General features: G+C 40.3%; 1 protein-coding gene across 2 annotated transcripts in view; it reads left to right on the plus strand.

The window, feature by feature from the left end:
* Nucleotides 1-18,850, plus strand: part of LOC132826766 (copine-8) — a 359,716-nt gene that overhangs the window by 106,988 nt on the left and 233,878 nt on the right. For both annotated transcript variants that reach the window (XM_060842950.1, XM_060842949.1), the window contains exons 3-4: nucleotides 2,570-2,616; nucleotides 4,901-5,004. In XM_060842950.1, coding sequence (XP_060698933.1) covers nucleotides 2,570-2,616; nucleotides 4,901-5,004 — 151 coding nt within the window. The remainder of the gene's footprint in view (nucleotides 1-2,569; nucleotides 2,617-4,900; nucleotides 5,005-18,850) is intronic.

Below are 18,850 nucleotides of genomic sequence, written 5' to 3' on the forward strand. Positions count from 1 at the left end.
TTCACCTCTCTCTAGGTGAAAAAATCTCTCCCTCATCGCAGTATTAAATGGTTTGCCCCATATCCTAAGACTGTGATCTCTGATTCTGGACTTCCCTGCCATTGGGAACATCTGCCCCCTCCCCCCCCAAACCTCCATTCTTCTGAACTTTTTTTATTCAATCACAGTATGTGAGCATCACCGGCCAGGCCAGCATTTATTGCCCATCCCCAATTGTCTAGAGGGCAGTTAAGAGTGAACCATGTTGCTGTGGATCTGGAGTCATATCTCGGTCAGACCAGGTAAGGATGGCAGTTTCCTTCCCTGAATGACATTAGTGAACCATTTGGGTTTGTCTTGCCAATCGGCAATAGTTTCAGGGTCATCATTAGACTCTTAATTCCAGATATTTTACCACAGATATTCCAGTCAAAACAATCCTAATTGGTTCAATCTCTTGTTATATGTCAGTCCTGCCATTTTAGGAATAAATCTGCAAAATCTTCACTGCACCCCTTTATTGCAAAAACATCCAAATCAGGTAAAGAGACCAAAACTTCAGACAATATTCCAGGTTTGGTCTCCTGAGGTCCTGTATAATTGCAACAAGATATCCCTGCTCCCATACTCAAATCCTGTCATTATGAAGGCTCACATATAATTTGCATACAGGTAATTGTGTTACAACGTGTATTTTGCCAATGAAATGCGCTGTAATGCGATTGACAAACTGGGAATGCTGTTTCTACAGTGTGAACTTTTAAAATATGCATTGACTGTAAAACGATTACAGCACCAACACTTTAACTGCTGTTCTCAACTGCGATTTTTCTAAAATGCAGGGTTGCACAAGAACGCAATCATCATGTTGTAGAAGAACTGACTGTTCTTGCCTTCAGTGACCAGCATACGAGAACACCCAGATCTTGTTGCACATTCTTGCTCTTCAATTTATAGCCATTTATGTAAATAATCTGCCTTCCTGTTTTTTTTCGGTCCCGAAGTGGAGAACCTCACATTTATCCACACTATGCTGCATTTGCCCACTGACTCCGTTTGCAGAGCCTTGACAACTCTGTCTGATTACTTAGGATGCTCTGCTTTCATTTGGACACAAAAACACAAATTGGCTTTTTTGAAACTCAATCTTGGGCGCTCTGTTAACTGATATGTCAACGAAGATTTCTTGTACTTTTACAGTGAGCTTTTCTTGTGAGATAGGAAATGCAGGAAAATTTGATAAAATATACCAGCTCCAGCTCTTTCTGTTGTCCATTGTGTGAAGTAATGTGCACTGCATGTTTAAGCATGGGAACCTGCAAGGAACTTGGAGGTTTGCATCTCAGTTTCTTTTAAGTTTTTTTCCAGCATACTTTGCTGTGGAAAATGTGCTTGTAAATTGTATGCAACAATGTAAAGTAATTTTGAGTTAGATTTACCCATATAATGGTGTTAACATGTTATTTTATCAATTTTTATCCAGTATGCACAATTCCAAATTATTGTTCCTATTATATTACATTTTTTGTGTGCTTCTTGTCCTCAAATTTATTTCTAATATTTCTATCGTATTAGCTTATTCAGTATTACAGTCTGCAGTCCATATACAGGCAATTTTTTTTTCTGATCTAACGTCTGTGTGAAGTTTTTATCAGTTCCTGAAGACTTTAAATGTTTATTTGGAATGGAAGATGAATATTCCCACTTATTCAAACTTTTCATGTGTAATTGCTTAACCAACGTGGTTTAATTGTCATATTCCTATAGAGAATCACTTTCGTTCATAGAGCATTCAACAAAGTTAATCTTTTTTTTAACCCAAGTGGCCAGTGACAAGCAGTGCCCTTCACATCAAAGGGCAATGCTGTGTGAGGCTCTCTGTTCTTTTTTTTCTTTTTTTTTTCTAACACTCTTTTTAAAAATGTTTTTTGTTTATGTTTTTTATTAACCCCCACACCACCGCCTAACTGCGGTAGTGCTTATTTTTTTCCCCAGCACCCATGGTGTGTGTGTGTGTGTGTGTAGGTGTGAGACACAGCGAAAGACACAAATTACACGAATCCCCATTCAATTTCCACCACCAGGAAGACGGGAAAACACCCGAGTGGCCAGCGACAAGCAGCGCCCCCCACACCAAAGGGCAATGCTGTGCGATCAAACAGTGAAGGGGAGGGCAGGGACCAAACCAAAATAGAGTTGGAGGGGGAAACGACGCACTCCACTCCCTGCGGCGCCCACCCGAACAAATCCAGGGCGCCGGCGGACACCACGCGCTCCCTCCCCCCCAAGGACACCCGGGCCCCAACGCAATCGCAGAATAGGGGCAGGCAGCCGGCCCCAACGACCCCCCCCCCCCCCCCCCACCGGCCCGCTGCCCGGACCTGTCCATGGCCAGCCCGGCCAGGAACAAAATTAATCTTAATGTAGCATCCCTAATTTCATTTCAGTCAATGCAAAAAGCAAACATGGGACCATCGTTGTTCAACAAACAAGATATCTTTTTGCATCCGATGTGTCAGTTGTCAAAACAGTGTACAAAATGCTGTGGTGATGAATTACAATTAATTTTTGCTCTGCATTTTCCCTACAGTTTGTGTTTTATATTTACAAGGAATTGGGAACAAAGAATGGAGAGAGGTATGTAAACAATAACGCAACTTATAATAAATGCGACTTGATAGTGCAGTTGAAATATTGCTAAAAGAAGCCAGGAAGTTAAAGACTTACAGCTGTGGCTCATCAGGATTGGGAAGCAAGAATCACAAAATTACGTAGCAGAAGAAAAAACTTGGACTACTTAACTTCCTTTTACAATGTTTAACAAACGCCACATTTCAAAAACAAATCAATAGCGGACTATACTTTAATTTCAAAGCGATCACTAGAAATATTACACATGAGTAAATAAGTTAAAGCTGTGGATCTATCAGTATGGGTTAAAAGCTGTTATTGCAAGCAGTAAATGTAGCTAATTGTTACTTATGTTCTGACAAAAGGTAGAATGGATTGTATGAGCCGTGTTCCATTCCATCACTCGCTCTTTGCTGGAGTGAGATTTCTGCCAGTCCCAGCAATGTACCACTGCTTTAAGACACATGTTTCCCCCTTTAGGTTCTTTACATATGGAACATTAATGCTTTGGCCTGGCAGTATTTTCACTGTTCTAGAATGTTGAGGCTCCCTGATTTGCCTCAATTAAATTGTTCCCTAGAAGATAGCTAAGTCCTCGCCAGCATGCAGTGGCATTCACAGCTGGCCCAAGACTCAAAGGGAGCCAAGACAGCTAGTAGAGAGAAAGGAAGTCTTAACAACCATGAGTGTCCGAAAACTTCTCCCAATTTCCCCTTTATTCTTCTAGCAATCTTACTGATAAGCAACATTATTAAAACTATTCACAGTGACTTGGTCTATTCCCACCCCTCAATCAGAAATCGTGAGGTCAAGTCCCATTTCAGAAGCTTAAGTGACAGAACCTGACACTCCATTGAACTTCTGAGGCATGTTGTTCTTTTGGATGAGAAACGTAACGGAGGTCCCACCTTGTCATCAGCAAGATATGAAAGATCTGGTGCAAATATTTGACCAAAACACAAGAAAATATTTGAAGAGGAGCAGGACACTTTTCACCACTGTTATGCCTGAGAATTCACCCAATGATCACATACTATCTTTTAGAATCATGCTGTACACACTTCAACAGTGACCATGCTGTAAAGCACTAAGGTTGTGTAAGTGTCTATATAAAATCAAAACATTTAACTTTCATTTAATGGATGTCCAATTAGTGAAAAAAGCTGCCACCAACCTACCTCATCAAACTGTCTGGCCTAGAGTTTCTGCTTGATTGTGCTGTTTTGGCACAATTTGTCCCAGTCATAAAAGTCCAGTTCACAGGTCTGTTGGATATTAAATGTGAGTCATGTTCAGCATAACTCCAGTTGCGGTGATATTTTGCACTCGTCTAAAAGCCTTTGTGCTCAAAGACAGCTTGACCCAAAGACTGAGTATGCTTTATATTGAATTAGTTATGAGCTTTCACTAATTGCGCTCACTTACAGCATACAAGAAAACTGTTAAATCTTATTTTTCATAGGTGCTGGGATACTGATGTGAAAGCATTTCAATATAATTCTAATTTTACTAAGAGACTGACTACCACAAAATAACAAGCGAATGGTTTTATATATTTTTAAAAAGCCATTTTCTTTGCTTCAAAATTGGGCTACCAGCATGTGGTGGAGTAGACACGCAGCTTAAAATGCCTAATTTTGTGAAGAACATATTTTTTAACAGCACATTGAAATTGTACCAAATTACTACTGTGTTAAATTTGTCATGGAATATTTACATTGTAAATACTGTCCAATGCATTGGTTTATGCAGATTTTGCTTTCATTGGTATGTAGATGGTTTTGAGGGGAAAACGAATAAACATTTCTCAAAGTTGACATGGGTTTGGATGGACAAAAGTTATAATGAAACACTATTTCTGTAGTTTCTGTCACTGCTGATATAATATTTGGGAATCTCTGGTAAAATATCTGAAATTACATATTCAATATTCAATTAACTTCCAGAATTTTTAGTAACCTTGAGCAAGGTTTTCATAATTGATATTTAGCATGTTGTTTGCTAATATCTGTGAAGTAAATTACACAAAGCATTATTTGGTACTCAATGTTTATCAGTATTACATACGTTTATGCTATGTCTACTTTTATAGCAATAGTAGGGAGTGGAAAATCTGATTTAAAATTTAAAATTTGGCCATTCAAATTAATTGTTTGTGATTGATGCACTACATTTAATCTGAATCCAGAGTATATTTCCTGACAATTTGTTATGCATTTGCTTAGCTCAATACAGCAGGAAATGTATAAGATAAATTATGCTTTAAATTAAATCATGTTCTTTTTAACAGTATGGAAGAACAGAAGCTATTGACAATACATTGAACCCAGATTTTGTGAGAAAATTTCTTCTTGATTACTTCTTTGAAGAACGCCAGAATCTCCGCTTTGATCTGTACGTATATATGCTGTGAAGATCCATAGTTAGGAAATAATACTTATTTAATTAATGACAATGATTTGCATCTTCTCTCATCTTTCCAAACCAAAATTTAAAATGACTCGCATGTTTCAGTATTTTAACTTGTATTAAACAAACTACTTTTGAGCAAGTATTTAGTGTGCTGCAATGTAGTTCGGTGATAGAATCATAGAGTGGTTACAGCACAGGGAGAGGCCATTCCCACTGTGCTGGCTTTTTGTAAGAATGATTTACCTCTCTAAAATCCCTCGCTTTTACCCCATACCTCTGCAAACATATCCTCTTCAGATAATTCTCCAATTTTTGAAGTTATCGCTGAATCTACCTGCAGCACAGCCTTAGGCAATGCATTCCAGATTCTTGGCACTTGCTGCATAAACGTTTCTCCCAATATCACACTAGGCTCTTTTGCTAATCTTCTTAATTCCTCTAATTCTCAGTCCTTCTGTCAGTGGGAATAGTGTCTCCCTATCTTTTCTGCTAGAATTTCTTATGGGCGGCACGGTGGTACAGTGGTTAGCACTGCTGCCTCACAGCGCCTGAGACCCGGGTTCAGTTCCCGACTCAGGCGACTGACTGTGTGGAGTTTGCACGTTCTCCCTGTGTCTGCGTGGGTTTCCTCCGGGTGCTCCAGTTTCCTCCCACAGTCCAAAGATGTGCGGGTCAGGTGAATTGGCCATGCTAAATTGCCCGTAGTGTTAGGTAAAGGGGTAAATGTAGTGATATGGGTGGGTTACGCTTCGGCGGGTCGGTGTGGACTTGTTGGGCCGAAGGGCCTGTTTCCACACTGTAAATAAATAATCTAATCATTTCGAATGCTGCTATCAAATCTCCTCTGATTTTTCTCTTTTCCAAGGAGAGCAACCCAACAATTCGTGAAGGCTCCCTCAGTAGCACTTTCAAATTGTATTTTCTTTAGTAGTCATTTGCCCTAGAACTGTCTGTAATTTAGTATCCAGCACCAAGTACGATTAAATACACCAAGGCAATATAGTTTCGTCAGTAGGTTAAAGCTCATTTCCAGGTCTCCGCTGCATTATCAATTTATACTTTGAGTTGTTCTTGCAGTTTAACCATCATTCTTCTGTGGATTTTGTAAAGTCCTCAGATCTTTTCCTGTGTTTTATTATCAAGAGAAAACATCTTAAAGAAATGAATAAACATAAAGTAAAAAATGAAATCCATAGATATGGGACTTTCATGGTGGAATGGGGGGAGGTGGAAATTTTGACCAGTTGACATACTGGGAGCAGGGATCTGGTTGTTGGTGAACATTCAGAAATCTAGATTTCTCTGCATGCAAACTTTGGTTCCTGACCTAGAGGATAATCTGATTGACAGACTTGATTTCCATTGGGGTAGGGAGCATTGCAAAAGAGATTGCAAATTCAAGATATATAGAGTTATAGAGATGTACAGCATAGAAACAGACCCTTTGGTCCAACCCGTCCATGCTGACCAGATATCCCACCCCAATCTCGTCCCACCTGCCAGCACCCAGCCCATATCCCTCCAAACCCTTCCTATTCATATACCCATCCAAATTCCTCTTAAATGTTGCAATTGTACCAGCCTCGACCACTTCCTCTGGCAGCTCATTCCATACACGTACTACCCTCTGCGTGATATGTCTCATCCCTGAAGGAGTCTCTTCTTCCTGAACCTTGTGGCCATAGAATGGGGGACCTTGGGATTTGGGGTCTGATCCCAAATTGAAGCCATAATTGTTGACCCCTAACAGAATAAGGAATGTCTGATCCCTGATATTGATGGGGACTCCATCTTGGATGGTCTGATCACTGAGAGATCTAAGCAACCTACCAAGGCAGCTTCAATATCTACTGCCAAACCACCCAGAAGGATAAGGCATGGCAACATCACCAACGGCAAGTTTCCCTCCAAACCACATACTGATCTGGTTGGAATTTATCACTTTTCCCTCGCTAACTTTGGCTCACTACAACTGCCGGGCCAAGACCCTGAGAATCTGGATGACCATGGTTAAACCAAGTTTATCCCAAAATTTCAAAACTTCCTAGTGTGTGTAAAACGTCAACTTGCCTCCCAGGTGCAGATTTGACTACCTGTCCTTTGTCCTGCCTCAGTAAAACATCGAAATAAGTGTCTGGGAGCCAATTTTCTCCCATTTACTCCCCAATAACATCCAATCCCAACTATTAATGACATTAAACTAAAGCCACCCCAATCACCCATGTGTTCTATTTAGCATTTAGTGAAATATTCATTAATTGGACTGGTTAAAATAAACACACACACAAAACATTTTCAAGCCATTTAAGGGCAATTTTACATATTAGTTGAAGTGCTAATCCTTTTCTTAAGGATTCCTAAATGTGTGATTTTATTTTTACATCAGACATTTACATTTGCTGGGATTTATAGGTCAAAATTATTGGTTATACTTTTCTTTTGAAGTAGAATAGTATCTGTTTGATCACAATGTATTCTATCATTGTATTTGGACAAGCCTGCAGATTTCTGGAAGACTTCAGTCAAAAGCTTTTCTTTTGCACAAAAAGTTTTCTTTTAAATATTTGTAACATGAATGCAGAAATGCATACAGTGTTATAATTCAACACAGTGTATTAAAACAAAAATGAGAACACTGGCAAATTTGTTCATGGGACTTTTTTTGGTGAAATCTGGGAGGCAATAGAAATCTTTACTCAACAAGGTATGCAAACATTTCTTTTATCATGAATAAGAGGGAGGTGAATATATATATTGCTCTTCCGTCTGTTACAGAGGTGATTTTTATTGTCTTTCCCTTAAGCTAAAGGCTGTGGTGTGTTTCCCTAAACCCTGTTTGTGAAGGCCAATTTAAAAATAACTCACAGAAAATCCTTTAGCGTTAAAGCAAGGTAATACTTATTACTGCGTTCAAAATCCAAATTGTTCATGACACATACTAACACACATGTGACCTTGACTGTGAAGTAGCACCGTGGACTGGGAATGAAGGAAGAGGGATATTACAATAAATTAGGTTAAATTCAAAGCCATCAGAAGTATTTTACATGAATTAGAAAATATAATAACTCAGTGTCCACTTGAGATCACTTTTGTAGGAGCTCAGATGGATGGAAATCTGCCACCCTCATCTGGTCTGGCCTATGTGTAACTCCAGACCTAAAGCAATGTTCTTGACTCTCAACTTCTCTCTGAAATGACCTTGCAAGCCACTCAGTTGTACAAATTGCTAAGAAGTCTCAACAAAGAAATGAAGCTGAACAGACCATCGAGCATCGATCTTGGCATAGGAAAAGACAGTGACACAAAGAGCACTGTCAATCCTGCAAAGTCCTCCTTACTGACATCTGGGAGCTAGTGCCAAAATTGGGAGAGCTGTCTCACACACTACTCAAACAACAGCCTGACATAATCATACTCATGGAATCTTACCTCACAGACAATGTCTCACATGTCCTGTCCAACTGACAGGATAGACCCAGTGGAGGTGGCAGCACTGTGTTATACACTCGGGAGGGAGTTGCATTCAGAGTCCTTAAAGTTAACTCTGGATTCTATGGAGTTTCATGTTTTCAGGCAAGGAAACCTCCTGCTCATTACCATGCACCATTCTCCCTTGGCTGATGAATCAGTAGGAGAAAGTGAGGACTGCAGATGCCGGAGTTCAGAGCTGAAAAATGTGTTGCTGGAAAAGCGCAGCAGGACAGTCAACATCCAACAAGCAGAAGAATCGACTTTTCGGGCATAAGCCCTTCTTCAGGAATGAGGAAGGTGTGCCAAGCAGGCTAAGATAAAGGGTAGGGAGGAGGAACTTGGGGGAGGGATGTTGGGAATGCGATAAGTGGAAGGAGGTTAAGGTGAGGGTGATAGACCAGAGTGGGGCTGGGGGCGGAGAGGTCGGGAAGAAGATTGCAGATCAAGAAGACGGTGCTGAGTCCGAGGGTTGGGACTGAGATAAGGTGTGGGGAGGGGAAATGAGGAAGCTGGAGAAATCTGCATTCATCGCTTGTGGTTGGAGGGTTCCTAGGCGGCATATTGCCATGGTTTGGCGATGGAGGAGGCCAAAGACCTGCATGTCCTTGGCAGAGTGGGAAGGGGAGTTAAAGTGTTCAGCCACGGGGCGGTTGGGTTGGTTGATGCTGGTGTCCCAGAGGTGTTCTCTGAAACGTTCCGCAAGCAGGCAGCCTGTCTCCCCAATGTAGAGGTGCTTGGCACACCTTCCTCATTCCTGAAGAAGGGTTTATGCCTGAAATGTCGATTCTCCTGCTCCTTGGATGCTGCCTGACTTGATGAATCAGTACTCCACCACGTTGAGTATTATTTCAAGTGTGTCCTCTGTGCTTGCAAACTCTAGAAACAATCTGCTGTCCTTAATTGGACAATGGATCTGAATCACCTTCTGGGAATATTCCCTGCTGTGTGCACATCAGACCTGTGAGAGTTCTGGATCTGAAGATAGTTTTAATTCCTGAAAATGTTCTATTAGCACAAGATTCTGTTTCCCTCTTTGTGCTGAGATTTATAGCACTTTATGCTTTTATTTCTTAAATCCAGCATCCACTGTAGTTTTGCTTTTCTGTAATTTTTTTTTGTGATTGCAAGCTGGATTAACTGAAAATTTATTCAAACATGTACCATGCATAACAGTATAGTAATGACTTGTTTACCTTAAAACAGGTTTCAGATGAAGAGGCTTTTTTTTTTAAATGTTCCTACTTTATTTAGCAATGTGGTGAGTAACTGTGCTTAATGATGTGCTTTTAAAGATTGTTACAAATTTTATTCTCTCATGTTCACAAAATAACAAAGACTTGCCTTTTAATGGGAATGCAACTTGTATTTAACACCTGTGGGTGGAATTATTTTTATACCATTTGTTCTGTATCTTTATGTATCTTTATTACATACCGTAAACATTATGTTTTAGCGAATATTGTGATTCATACATACTCCAGAGACTTCCTTTCATTCCCAGTCTATGGTGCAAATTTACAGACAAGGTTACACCTTAAAAAAATGTGAAAGTATATTTCAAATAATCTATAGTCCTAGGATGAACAATGGATCCTTTTCTAATCAGGCAAAGCCAGAAATTTATACTTTAAATTTCTTTGGCTAATATATCTGCTGGACAGACCACATATATTGAATTGCAACTTACAGATCAAGTTTAATAAGAATTAAAATTTAGCCCTAAGCAGAACAGCTAAACCTGCTAGATTGTATTACTATGTGGAATGTTTATTCCCTCCAAATAAATAACATTTCAGAATCAGTTTTTTCTGTTCTATATTAGATCAAAAGTACTATGAATATGTATTGCTACATCATCCTTTGACTCTGTCCATGTGGCAATACATTGAGAAAAAATATAAGTCTGTCCAAGAGAAAGGCTGCAGTAGTGAGTATAGTGGATTCTTTCTTGATTATATATTTTTTTGGAGATAAGTCTCTTGATTATACTTAAAATATAAGCCATAGCTATTAATTTAACTTGAGGTTGTGTCTGTAGAGGAATAAGACGGTGTTATTTTCTGGGTCTGTAGATTGTGAAGGAGCAAAAATGGCCTTTTCAGTGATATGTACTTCTTATCAGATGTGGGAGTTTAAAGAGAGTTTAAGGGTTATTGCGGATTATATCTGCCATAAATGCTGTTGGATGCGAATCTTATCAGATCGAATGAATCGGTTGGGAAGACAGTTAGAAGCGATGAGGAATTTGCAATAACAACAGTAGAAAGGGTAGAAAGGGAGGCAAGAGAGGAGGGGGAGTGGCATTTTTGATAAGGGATAGCATTACAGCTGTGCTGAGGGAGGATATTCCAGAGAATTTATTTGGGTGGAACTGAGAAATAAGAAAGGGATGATCACCTTATTGGGATTGTATTACAGATCCCCCAATAGTCAGAGGGAAAATGAGAAACAAAATTGTAAGGAGATCTCAGCTATCAGTAAGAATAATAGAGTAGTTATGGTAGGGGATTTTAACCTTCCAAACATCGACTGGGACTGCCGTAGTGTTAAAGGTTTAGATGGAGAGGAATTTCTTAAGTGTGTACAAGACAATTTTCTGATTCAGTATGTGGATGTACCTACTAGAGAAGGTGCAAAACTTGACCTACTCTTGGGAAATAAGGCAGGGCAGGTGACTGAGATGTCAGTGGGGGAGCACTTTGGGGCCAACGACCATAATTCTATTTGTTTTAAAATAGTGATGGAAAAGGACAGACCAGATTTAAAAGTTGAAGTCCTAAATTGGAGAAAGGCTAATTTTGAAGATGTTAGGCACGAACTTTTGAAAGCTGATTGGAGGCAGATGTTCGCAGGTAAAGGGACGGCTGTAAAATGGGAAGCCTTCAGAAATGAGATAACGAAAATCCAGAGAAAGTATATTCCTGTCAGGGTGAAAGGGAAGGCTGGTAGGTATAGGGAATGCTGGATGAATAAAGATATTGAGGGTTTGGTTAAGAAAAAGAAGGGAGCATATGTCAGGTGTAGACAGGATAAAGAATCCTTAGAGTATAAAGGAAGTAGGAGTATATTTAAGAGGGAAATCAGTAGGGCAAAACGGGGACATGAGATAGCTTTAACAAATAGAATTAAGGAGAATCCAAAGTTTTTTTTACAAAAAATTAAGGACAAAAGGGTAACTAGGGAGAGAATAGGGCCCCTCAAAGATCAGCAAGGCGGCCTTTGTGTGGAGCCACAGAAAATGGCGGAAATACTAAATGAATATTTTGCATCAGTATTTACTGTGGAAAAGGATATGGAAGATATAGACTTTAGGGAAATAGATGGTGACATCTTGCAAAATGTCTAGATTACAGAGGTGGAAGTGCTGGATGCCTTGGAATGGTTAAAAGTGGATAAATCCCCAGGACCTGATCAGGTGGTACCCAAGAACTCTGTGGGAAGCTAGAGAAGTAATTGCTGGCCCTCTTGCTGAGATATTTGAATCATCGATTGTCACAGGGGAGATGCCGGAAGACTGGAGGTTGGCAAACGTGGTTCCACTGTTTAAGCAGGGCGGTAAAGGCAAGCCATGGGAACTATAGACCAGTGAGCCTGACCTCAGTGGTGGGCAAGTTGTTGGAGGGAATCCTGAGGGACAGGATGTACATGTATTTGGAAAGGCAACGACTGATTCAGGATAGTCAACATACCAAACTTGATTGAGTTTTTTGAAGAAGTAACAAAGAAGATTGATGAGGGCAGAGCAGTAGATGAGATCTATATGGACTTCAGTAAGGCGTTCCACAAGGTTCCCCATGGGAGACTGATTAGCATGGATCTCATGGAATACAGGGAAAACTAGCCATTTGATACAGAACTGGCTCAAAGTTAAAAGACAGAGGGTGGTAGTGGAGGGTTGTTTTTCAGACTGGAGGCATGTGACCAGTGGAGTGCCACAAGGATTGGTGCTGGGCCCTCTACTTTTTGTCATTTACATAAATGATTTGGATGCAAACATAAGAGATACAGTTAGTAACTTTGCAGATGACACCAAAATTGGAGGTACAGTGGACAGGGAAGAGGGTTACCTCAGATTACAACAGGATCTGGACCAGATGGGCCAATGGGCTGAGAAATGGCAGATGGAGTTTAATTCAGATAAATGTGAGGTGCTGCATTTTGGGAAAGCAAATCTTAGCAGGATTTATACACTTAATGGTAAGGTCCTAGGGAGTGTTGCTGAACAAAGAGACCTTGGAGTACAGGTTCATAGTTCCTTGAAAGTGGAGTTGCAGGTCGATAGGATAGTGAAGAAGGCGTTTGGTATGCTTTCCTTTATTGGTCAGAGTATTGAGTACAGGAGTTGGGAGGTCATGTTGCGGCTGTACAGGAATTGCTTAGGCCACTGTTGGAATATTGCATGCAATTCTGGTCTCCTTCCTATCGGAAAGATGTTGTGAAAGTTGAAAGGGTTCAGAAAAGATTTACAAGGATGTTGCCAGGGTTGGAGGATCTGAGCTACAGGGAGAGGTTGAACAGACTGGGGCTGTTTTCCCTGGAGTGTCGGAGGCTGAGGGATGACCTTATAGACGTTTACAAAATTGAGGGACATGGATAGGATAAATAGGCATTTATCTGGGGTCAGGGAGTCCAGAACTAGAGGGCATAGGTTTAGGGTGAGAGGGGAAAGACATAAAAGAGACCTAAGGGCAACTTTTTCACGCAGAGGGTGGTATGTGTATGGAATGAGCTGTCAGAGGATGTGGTGGAGGCTGGTACAATTGCGACATTTAAGAGGCATTTGGATGGGTATATGAATAGGAAGGATTTAGAGGGATATGGGCCGGGCGCTGGCAGGTGGGACTAGATTGGGTTGGGATATCTGGTCGGCGTGGACGGATTGGACCGAAGGGTCTGTTTCCATGCTGTACATCTCTATGACTCTGTGACTCTATGGTAAGCACTCCATCATTTATTTATGTGTTGGCAGTATTTGAACATGAAGCTTTCAATCACTGATTGCATTAGGCATTCTGGTTGAAATGATGGGTGAGAAATTCTACATTATAGTTTTTTGCTAACTAGATAATCACCTTTTCTAAACAATTACATTTTACTGGGCAGGAATCCTGGATACAGCCATTTGTTAGTTGATATTCATTTAACTGATGAAACAATGTGGTTTGAATATTGTAAACTTCTTGAGTTTTCACTTTTGGGCTTGGGATACAATTTCCAGCACAGACCCAACCCAATGAAAAGTACCGTGGAATTTCACCCACTTGAGGGTGATGCTGTTGGGTGTGATGGGGGAGGGGTCTGTGAGGTGTTGGTGGGGAGGGGGTAAGAAGCTACTGCCACTGGAAAGAGTTCAGGAATAGCCAGTTGTGGGAGTGGATCGTCTGAAAGGCCTGTCTTGCTGCTCCAATGCTTTCTTGAAGTTGTTAGAACAAAAACAGCCTTCCAACCCTCATTCATTCAAACCCTGCTCCACTCCTTTCTCTCACTCCTCTCTCTCACTCTCGCTCTCTCTCCCTCTGTCTCACACTCCCTATCTCATGTTTCCTCCATCCAACTCCTCATGCTGAGTTATGGCTCCCCAACACCCCCACCACCACTACCAGGATCCATTATAACCCTTAAGCCAATGTAACATCAACTCATGGCCTCCCTACCCACCACCTTTTTACACCTCACGTGCTATTACTCCCAGTACAGACCATGGCAGAGCTCAGGGCTCATTCAGAGATGAAATAAAGTTGTAGTGTTTATTAATGAATTCTCTTTTTTAATTCCCACTTGTTTAAAAAAAAACTACATTTAACTTCCTTCAGATGCTAAATTCTTTCTTTAAAAATACACTATGTGTTCATAATCCCTAATTCAAAGCTGTCAACTAACTATGAACTGACAGACACCTATTGTAACAGGTTATGAAGTCAGTCATATAGCATTATTTTTATAATGATAACTCTCAAACATGTCAAGCGACAAAATCAAATAGCAAGACTTTTTTTTTAAACAGTGCGGCTGGTTTTTGCAAATAATTAAAGGACAGCCATTTTAAATGCTTGACATTACCCTTGACAGCTCCAATGATTTGATTAACTTTTTACACCCTCTCATGTTATATTTAACAGTTCCAGGAGGAACCTTACCTCTCCCAAATAACATTTGATTTCTCCCAAAGATGTCTTGTGACCATATCCAAAAGGAAACTATACTTTACAAGAAGCTCTAGTGAGTGTAGACTTTCTCCTGCTGGGTCTACAGTGCACAGGTCATGCTGTAGACCTCTCATTAATGCGAATCAGATTGGACTGAAGGCAGCTATGCTTTATCATGTGCATTTCCTTCAGGAACCCATGGATGTGCAAATTCATGCTCCTGTGAAAATGGCAGAGGTTAGTGTTGTGTATGGATGTGTAAGAGCCTGAAGATGTTGATCAGCACCACCCATAGTAATGTAGCTGCACATGGGTTTTATATTAGATTACTTAAAGTGTGGAAACAGGCCCTTCAGCCCAACAAGTCCCCACCGACCCACTGAAGCGCAACCCACCCATAGCCCTACATTTACCCCTTACCTAACACTACGGGCAATTTAGCATGGCCAATTCACCTAACCAGCACATCTTTGGACTGTGGGAGGAAACCGGAGCACCAGGAGGAAACCCACGCAGACACGGGGAGAACATGCAAACTCCACACAGTTAGTTGCCTGAGTCGGGAATTGAACCCGGGTCTCAGGCGCTGTGACACAGCAGTGCTAACCGCTGTGCCACCGTGCCGCCCACAAGATGGTGGCAGCAATCTTCAACATAAAGTCATAGAGATGTGCAGCATGGAAACAGACCCTTTGGTCCAACTCATCCATGGTGACCAGATATCCTAACCTAATCTAGTTCCATATGCCAGCACTTGGCCCATTTCCCTCTCAATCCTTCCTATTCATATACCCATCCAGATGCCTTTTAAATGTCGTAATTGTATCAGCCTCCACCACTTCCTCTGGCGGTTTATTCCATACAGGAACCACCCTCTGCATGAAAAGGTTTCCTCTTAGGTCCCTTTTATATCTTTCCCCTCTGACCCTAAACCAATGCCCTCCATTCTGAACTCCCCCACCCGAGGGAAAAGACCTTGTCTATTTATACTATCCGTGCCCCTTACGATTTTATAAATCTTTTATAATGTCATCCCTCAGCCTCCAATGCTTCAGGGAAAACAGCCCTAGCCTATTCAACCACTCCCTATAGCTCAAACCCCTCAACCCTGGCAACATCCTTGTAAATCTTTTCTGAACTCTTTCAAGTTTCACAACATCCTTTCCATAGGGGAGAGAGCAGAATGGCACACAATATTCCAAAAGTAGCCTAACCAATGTCCTGAACAGCAACAACATGACCTCCCAACTCCTACACTCAATACTCGGACCAATAAAGGAAAGCATACCAAGCGCCGCCTTCAGTATCGTAGCTACCTACGACTCCACTTTCAAGGAACTACAAAGCTTCACTCCAACGTCTCTTTATTCAGCAACACTCCCGGACCTAACCGTTAAGTGTATAAGTCCTGTTCTGATTTGCCTTTCCAAAATGGAGCACCTTACATTTATCTAAATTAAACTCCATCTGCCACGCCTCAGCCCATTGGCCCATCTAATCGGATCCCATTGTACTCTGAGGTAGCCTTCTTCACTGTCCACTACACCTCAAATTTTGGTATCATCTGCAAACTTACTAACAATATCTCCTGTGTTCACATCCAAATCATTTATGTAAGCTCAGCCAGCGTTGTGAGCAGGCAACCCCAGATAATATTGAAAGCAATGGTGTTGACTTGATTTAGCTGCTCATATGACACTGAATGAGCGGAAGTATGTGAAATTCAGAATCAGCTTGAAGTTGTTAGCAGAAAAGAATATCTGAGGATTCAAGAACCTTATAGAAGAAATCCTCATGACAATCTTCAACTAGGAAGTTCATTCAGGTTTGGTAAGAGATGCAATGCAGCAGGAGAATTAGCAGAGAGAGTTCCTCCTGGCGACAGGGAATTTATTAACTCCACAGCAGATACAGACTACACCACAAGGCCTTGGAGAGGTCCCAAGTCACAGTTCAATGATAAGTGAACAGACATTGATGTAACTGTTAATAAAGCTTAGAATCCCTGCTGAGCCAAGAGAAATTTTAAAATAATCCAGGCTGGAAAGTGAGAAGTTATAAATTTCCTTACAGATCAGTTCAAGTGTCATTATCATATTGGGCAGGTACCATGAGGCATGACTACTGCAAGGGAAGTAAATAACCATAAAAAAAATAATAATTTGAGGTCACAAATCCAGAGACATCTGTTATGGACCAGTCCAGACCCCCTTAAAATATTTTAAGAAAGTAGCCTGGATCCCAACCTTTCCTTATTTTAAAGGTAGATGTGAAGTGATGGTGTAATGGAACTGGTCAAACCTACTGGCTTTAAGCAAAACAGAATTTATCTAAACACTACAGTTGAAACATGAACAAAAGGAAGTGGAATTTAGGAAGACTTAACCATTGGAAAACTTAATTGAAGCGATACAGCAACTTAACTAATTAACTGTGCTCATTTAGTAACATCCTATAAACACACCCCTTGGCAAAATGGTAAATGCAAACATAGTTCTTATAGGCAGGAGGGAACAACATCCAGAGAGATTTCAGAGAAAGTCAGTTAGGAATCATCTACTGAAGCTTGCAACTCTACTGATACTCTCACCTCCTCTGACTACTGAAAAAAACTAGAAAACCCGAAATGGAAGAATCGGCCTCTCCTCTTCCATTGCTAAACTTTTACAAAAAATATAGCTCCCTAGACTCTTTGGAATCTCTGCTTTTCTAACCTCTCTTCAAAAAAAAGTGCAGGACAAAATAACCTTTTTAAAGTGATAGCATTGTCATACATTGCAAAACCAGTAATTAAAACAACGACAATAGACAAATTAAAAAAACTGAGCAGAATTGCTGTAGTGGGACAGAAAATTGAGGAGATTTTATTCAGGCCACAGAAAAGGTGTAAATCCTTTGTAAGATACATGACAAAAGTGGGAATAATTATTTAAAATCTGAGGAGTGTGAGACATTCAATAAAACCTATTGATTAATGCAGGAATTAATATTAAAGTCACAAATGACTGGATTCATGCAGTGAATGTGGGAAAAAAAATCCTTTGTTTTACTGTGAGAAGCATTAATCCTTCATTTTAGCTGTGGAGAAAATCCTTCCATATAGCAGAAAAGAGCAGCAGAACTGCTGTCACTATAAAAGAAGAAAGATGTGGCATCTGAAATAATATTTCCAGGAGGAACTAATTTCAGAGATGAATCAATTGAACACATTGGACATCTTGGAGGAACTAACTTTTAATATATGGAGTGGCTTCCCAGTTAGACCTTAAATCAGATTCTGAAGAAGTAAATAGATGATTTGGAGTATAGCTGATGATATTGTAGCAGATATTTTTGAAGATATACTGAAAACCTTTCACAATTATATTAATTTCAAGAGCTAATAAAATTCGTGAAGGTGCAAATTTTGCATTCAGGAACATTCATTGATGTGTTCATTAATGACCGCGGAAATTAATGAAAAACTCTGACTACGATTTTAAGTCAGAATTATTTGAGGCAGAATTTTGTAGTAATTGCTGTTGAGTATTTGTTAGATTTAATGTAAAGATGGTTGAGTTCTAGATAAAGCCATTCAGGTGCTGAATGAATCAGAAGTCCAGTAACAACACAGATCAATGCTAAGAGAAAATGATAAACATTGGCACAAGAGATCAGGATCAAAGAAGCCTCCCAAGCTCTGGTAGTGCCTAGCTGTTTAAAGTGAATACTTTCTGTTACATTATGGCCACTTTCAGAAAATGTACAGAAAGGGGGCACAGTTTCATAAAACCAAGAAATCAAATAACTTCCCAAGCAAACTAGTTAGTGAGTGCAATAATCTACAAGAATAGAAAAATAAGGGGTCCTGAGGAAAATAGATGATGCAGCCCTTGCATTTTGGCCAGCTAATATTTATGGTCATCTCACAAACTCAAGGCAGTGAGGTGAGTGCCACTATGTTATCACTAGTGACCAATGGTTACAAAACAACTCTGGCCGTAGTGCAACTGTATGATCCAGGAGGCAAAATGCTTCAGACTAAACATATGCTACAAGCAACTTGCCAAAAGAAGGAACATCAAATAGCGGAAAACTCACAAATACAACAACCACGATTTCTCACTTTTGAGTCGGAAGGCATGACTTAACTGCAATTTTCTTCAAATAGTGGAACGAGTTAAACTATAGAAAGGAACAGTCAAGAAAGTTGAATAATTAACCAAAGA

This window comes from Hemiscyllium ocellatum, chromosome 23 (assembly GCF_020745735.1).
Source record: "Hemiscyllium ocellatum isolate sHemOce1 chromosome 23, sHemOce1.pat.X.cur, whole genome shotgun sequence".
NCBI classification, from domain to species: domain Eukaryota; kingdom Metazoa; phylum Chordata; class Chondrichthyes; order Orectolobiformes; family Hemiscylliidae; genus Hemiscyllium; species Hemiscyllium ocellatum.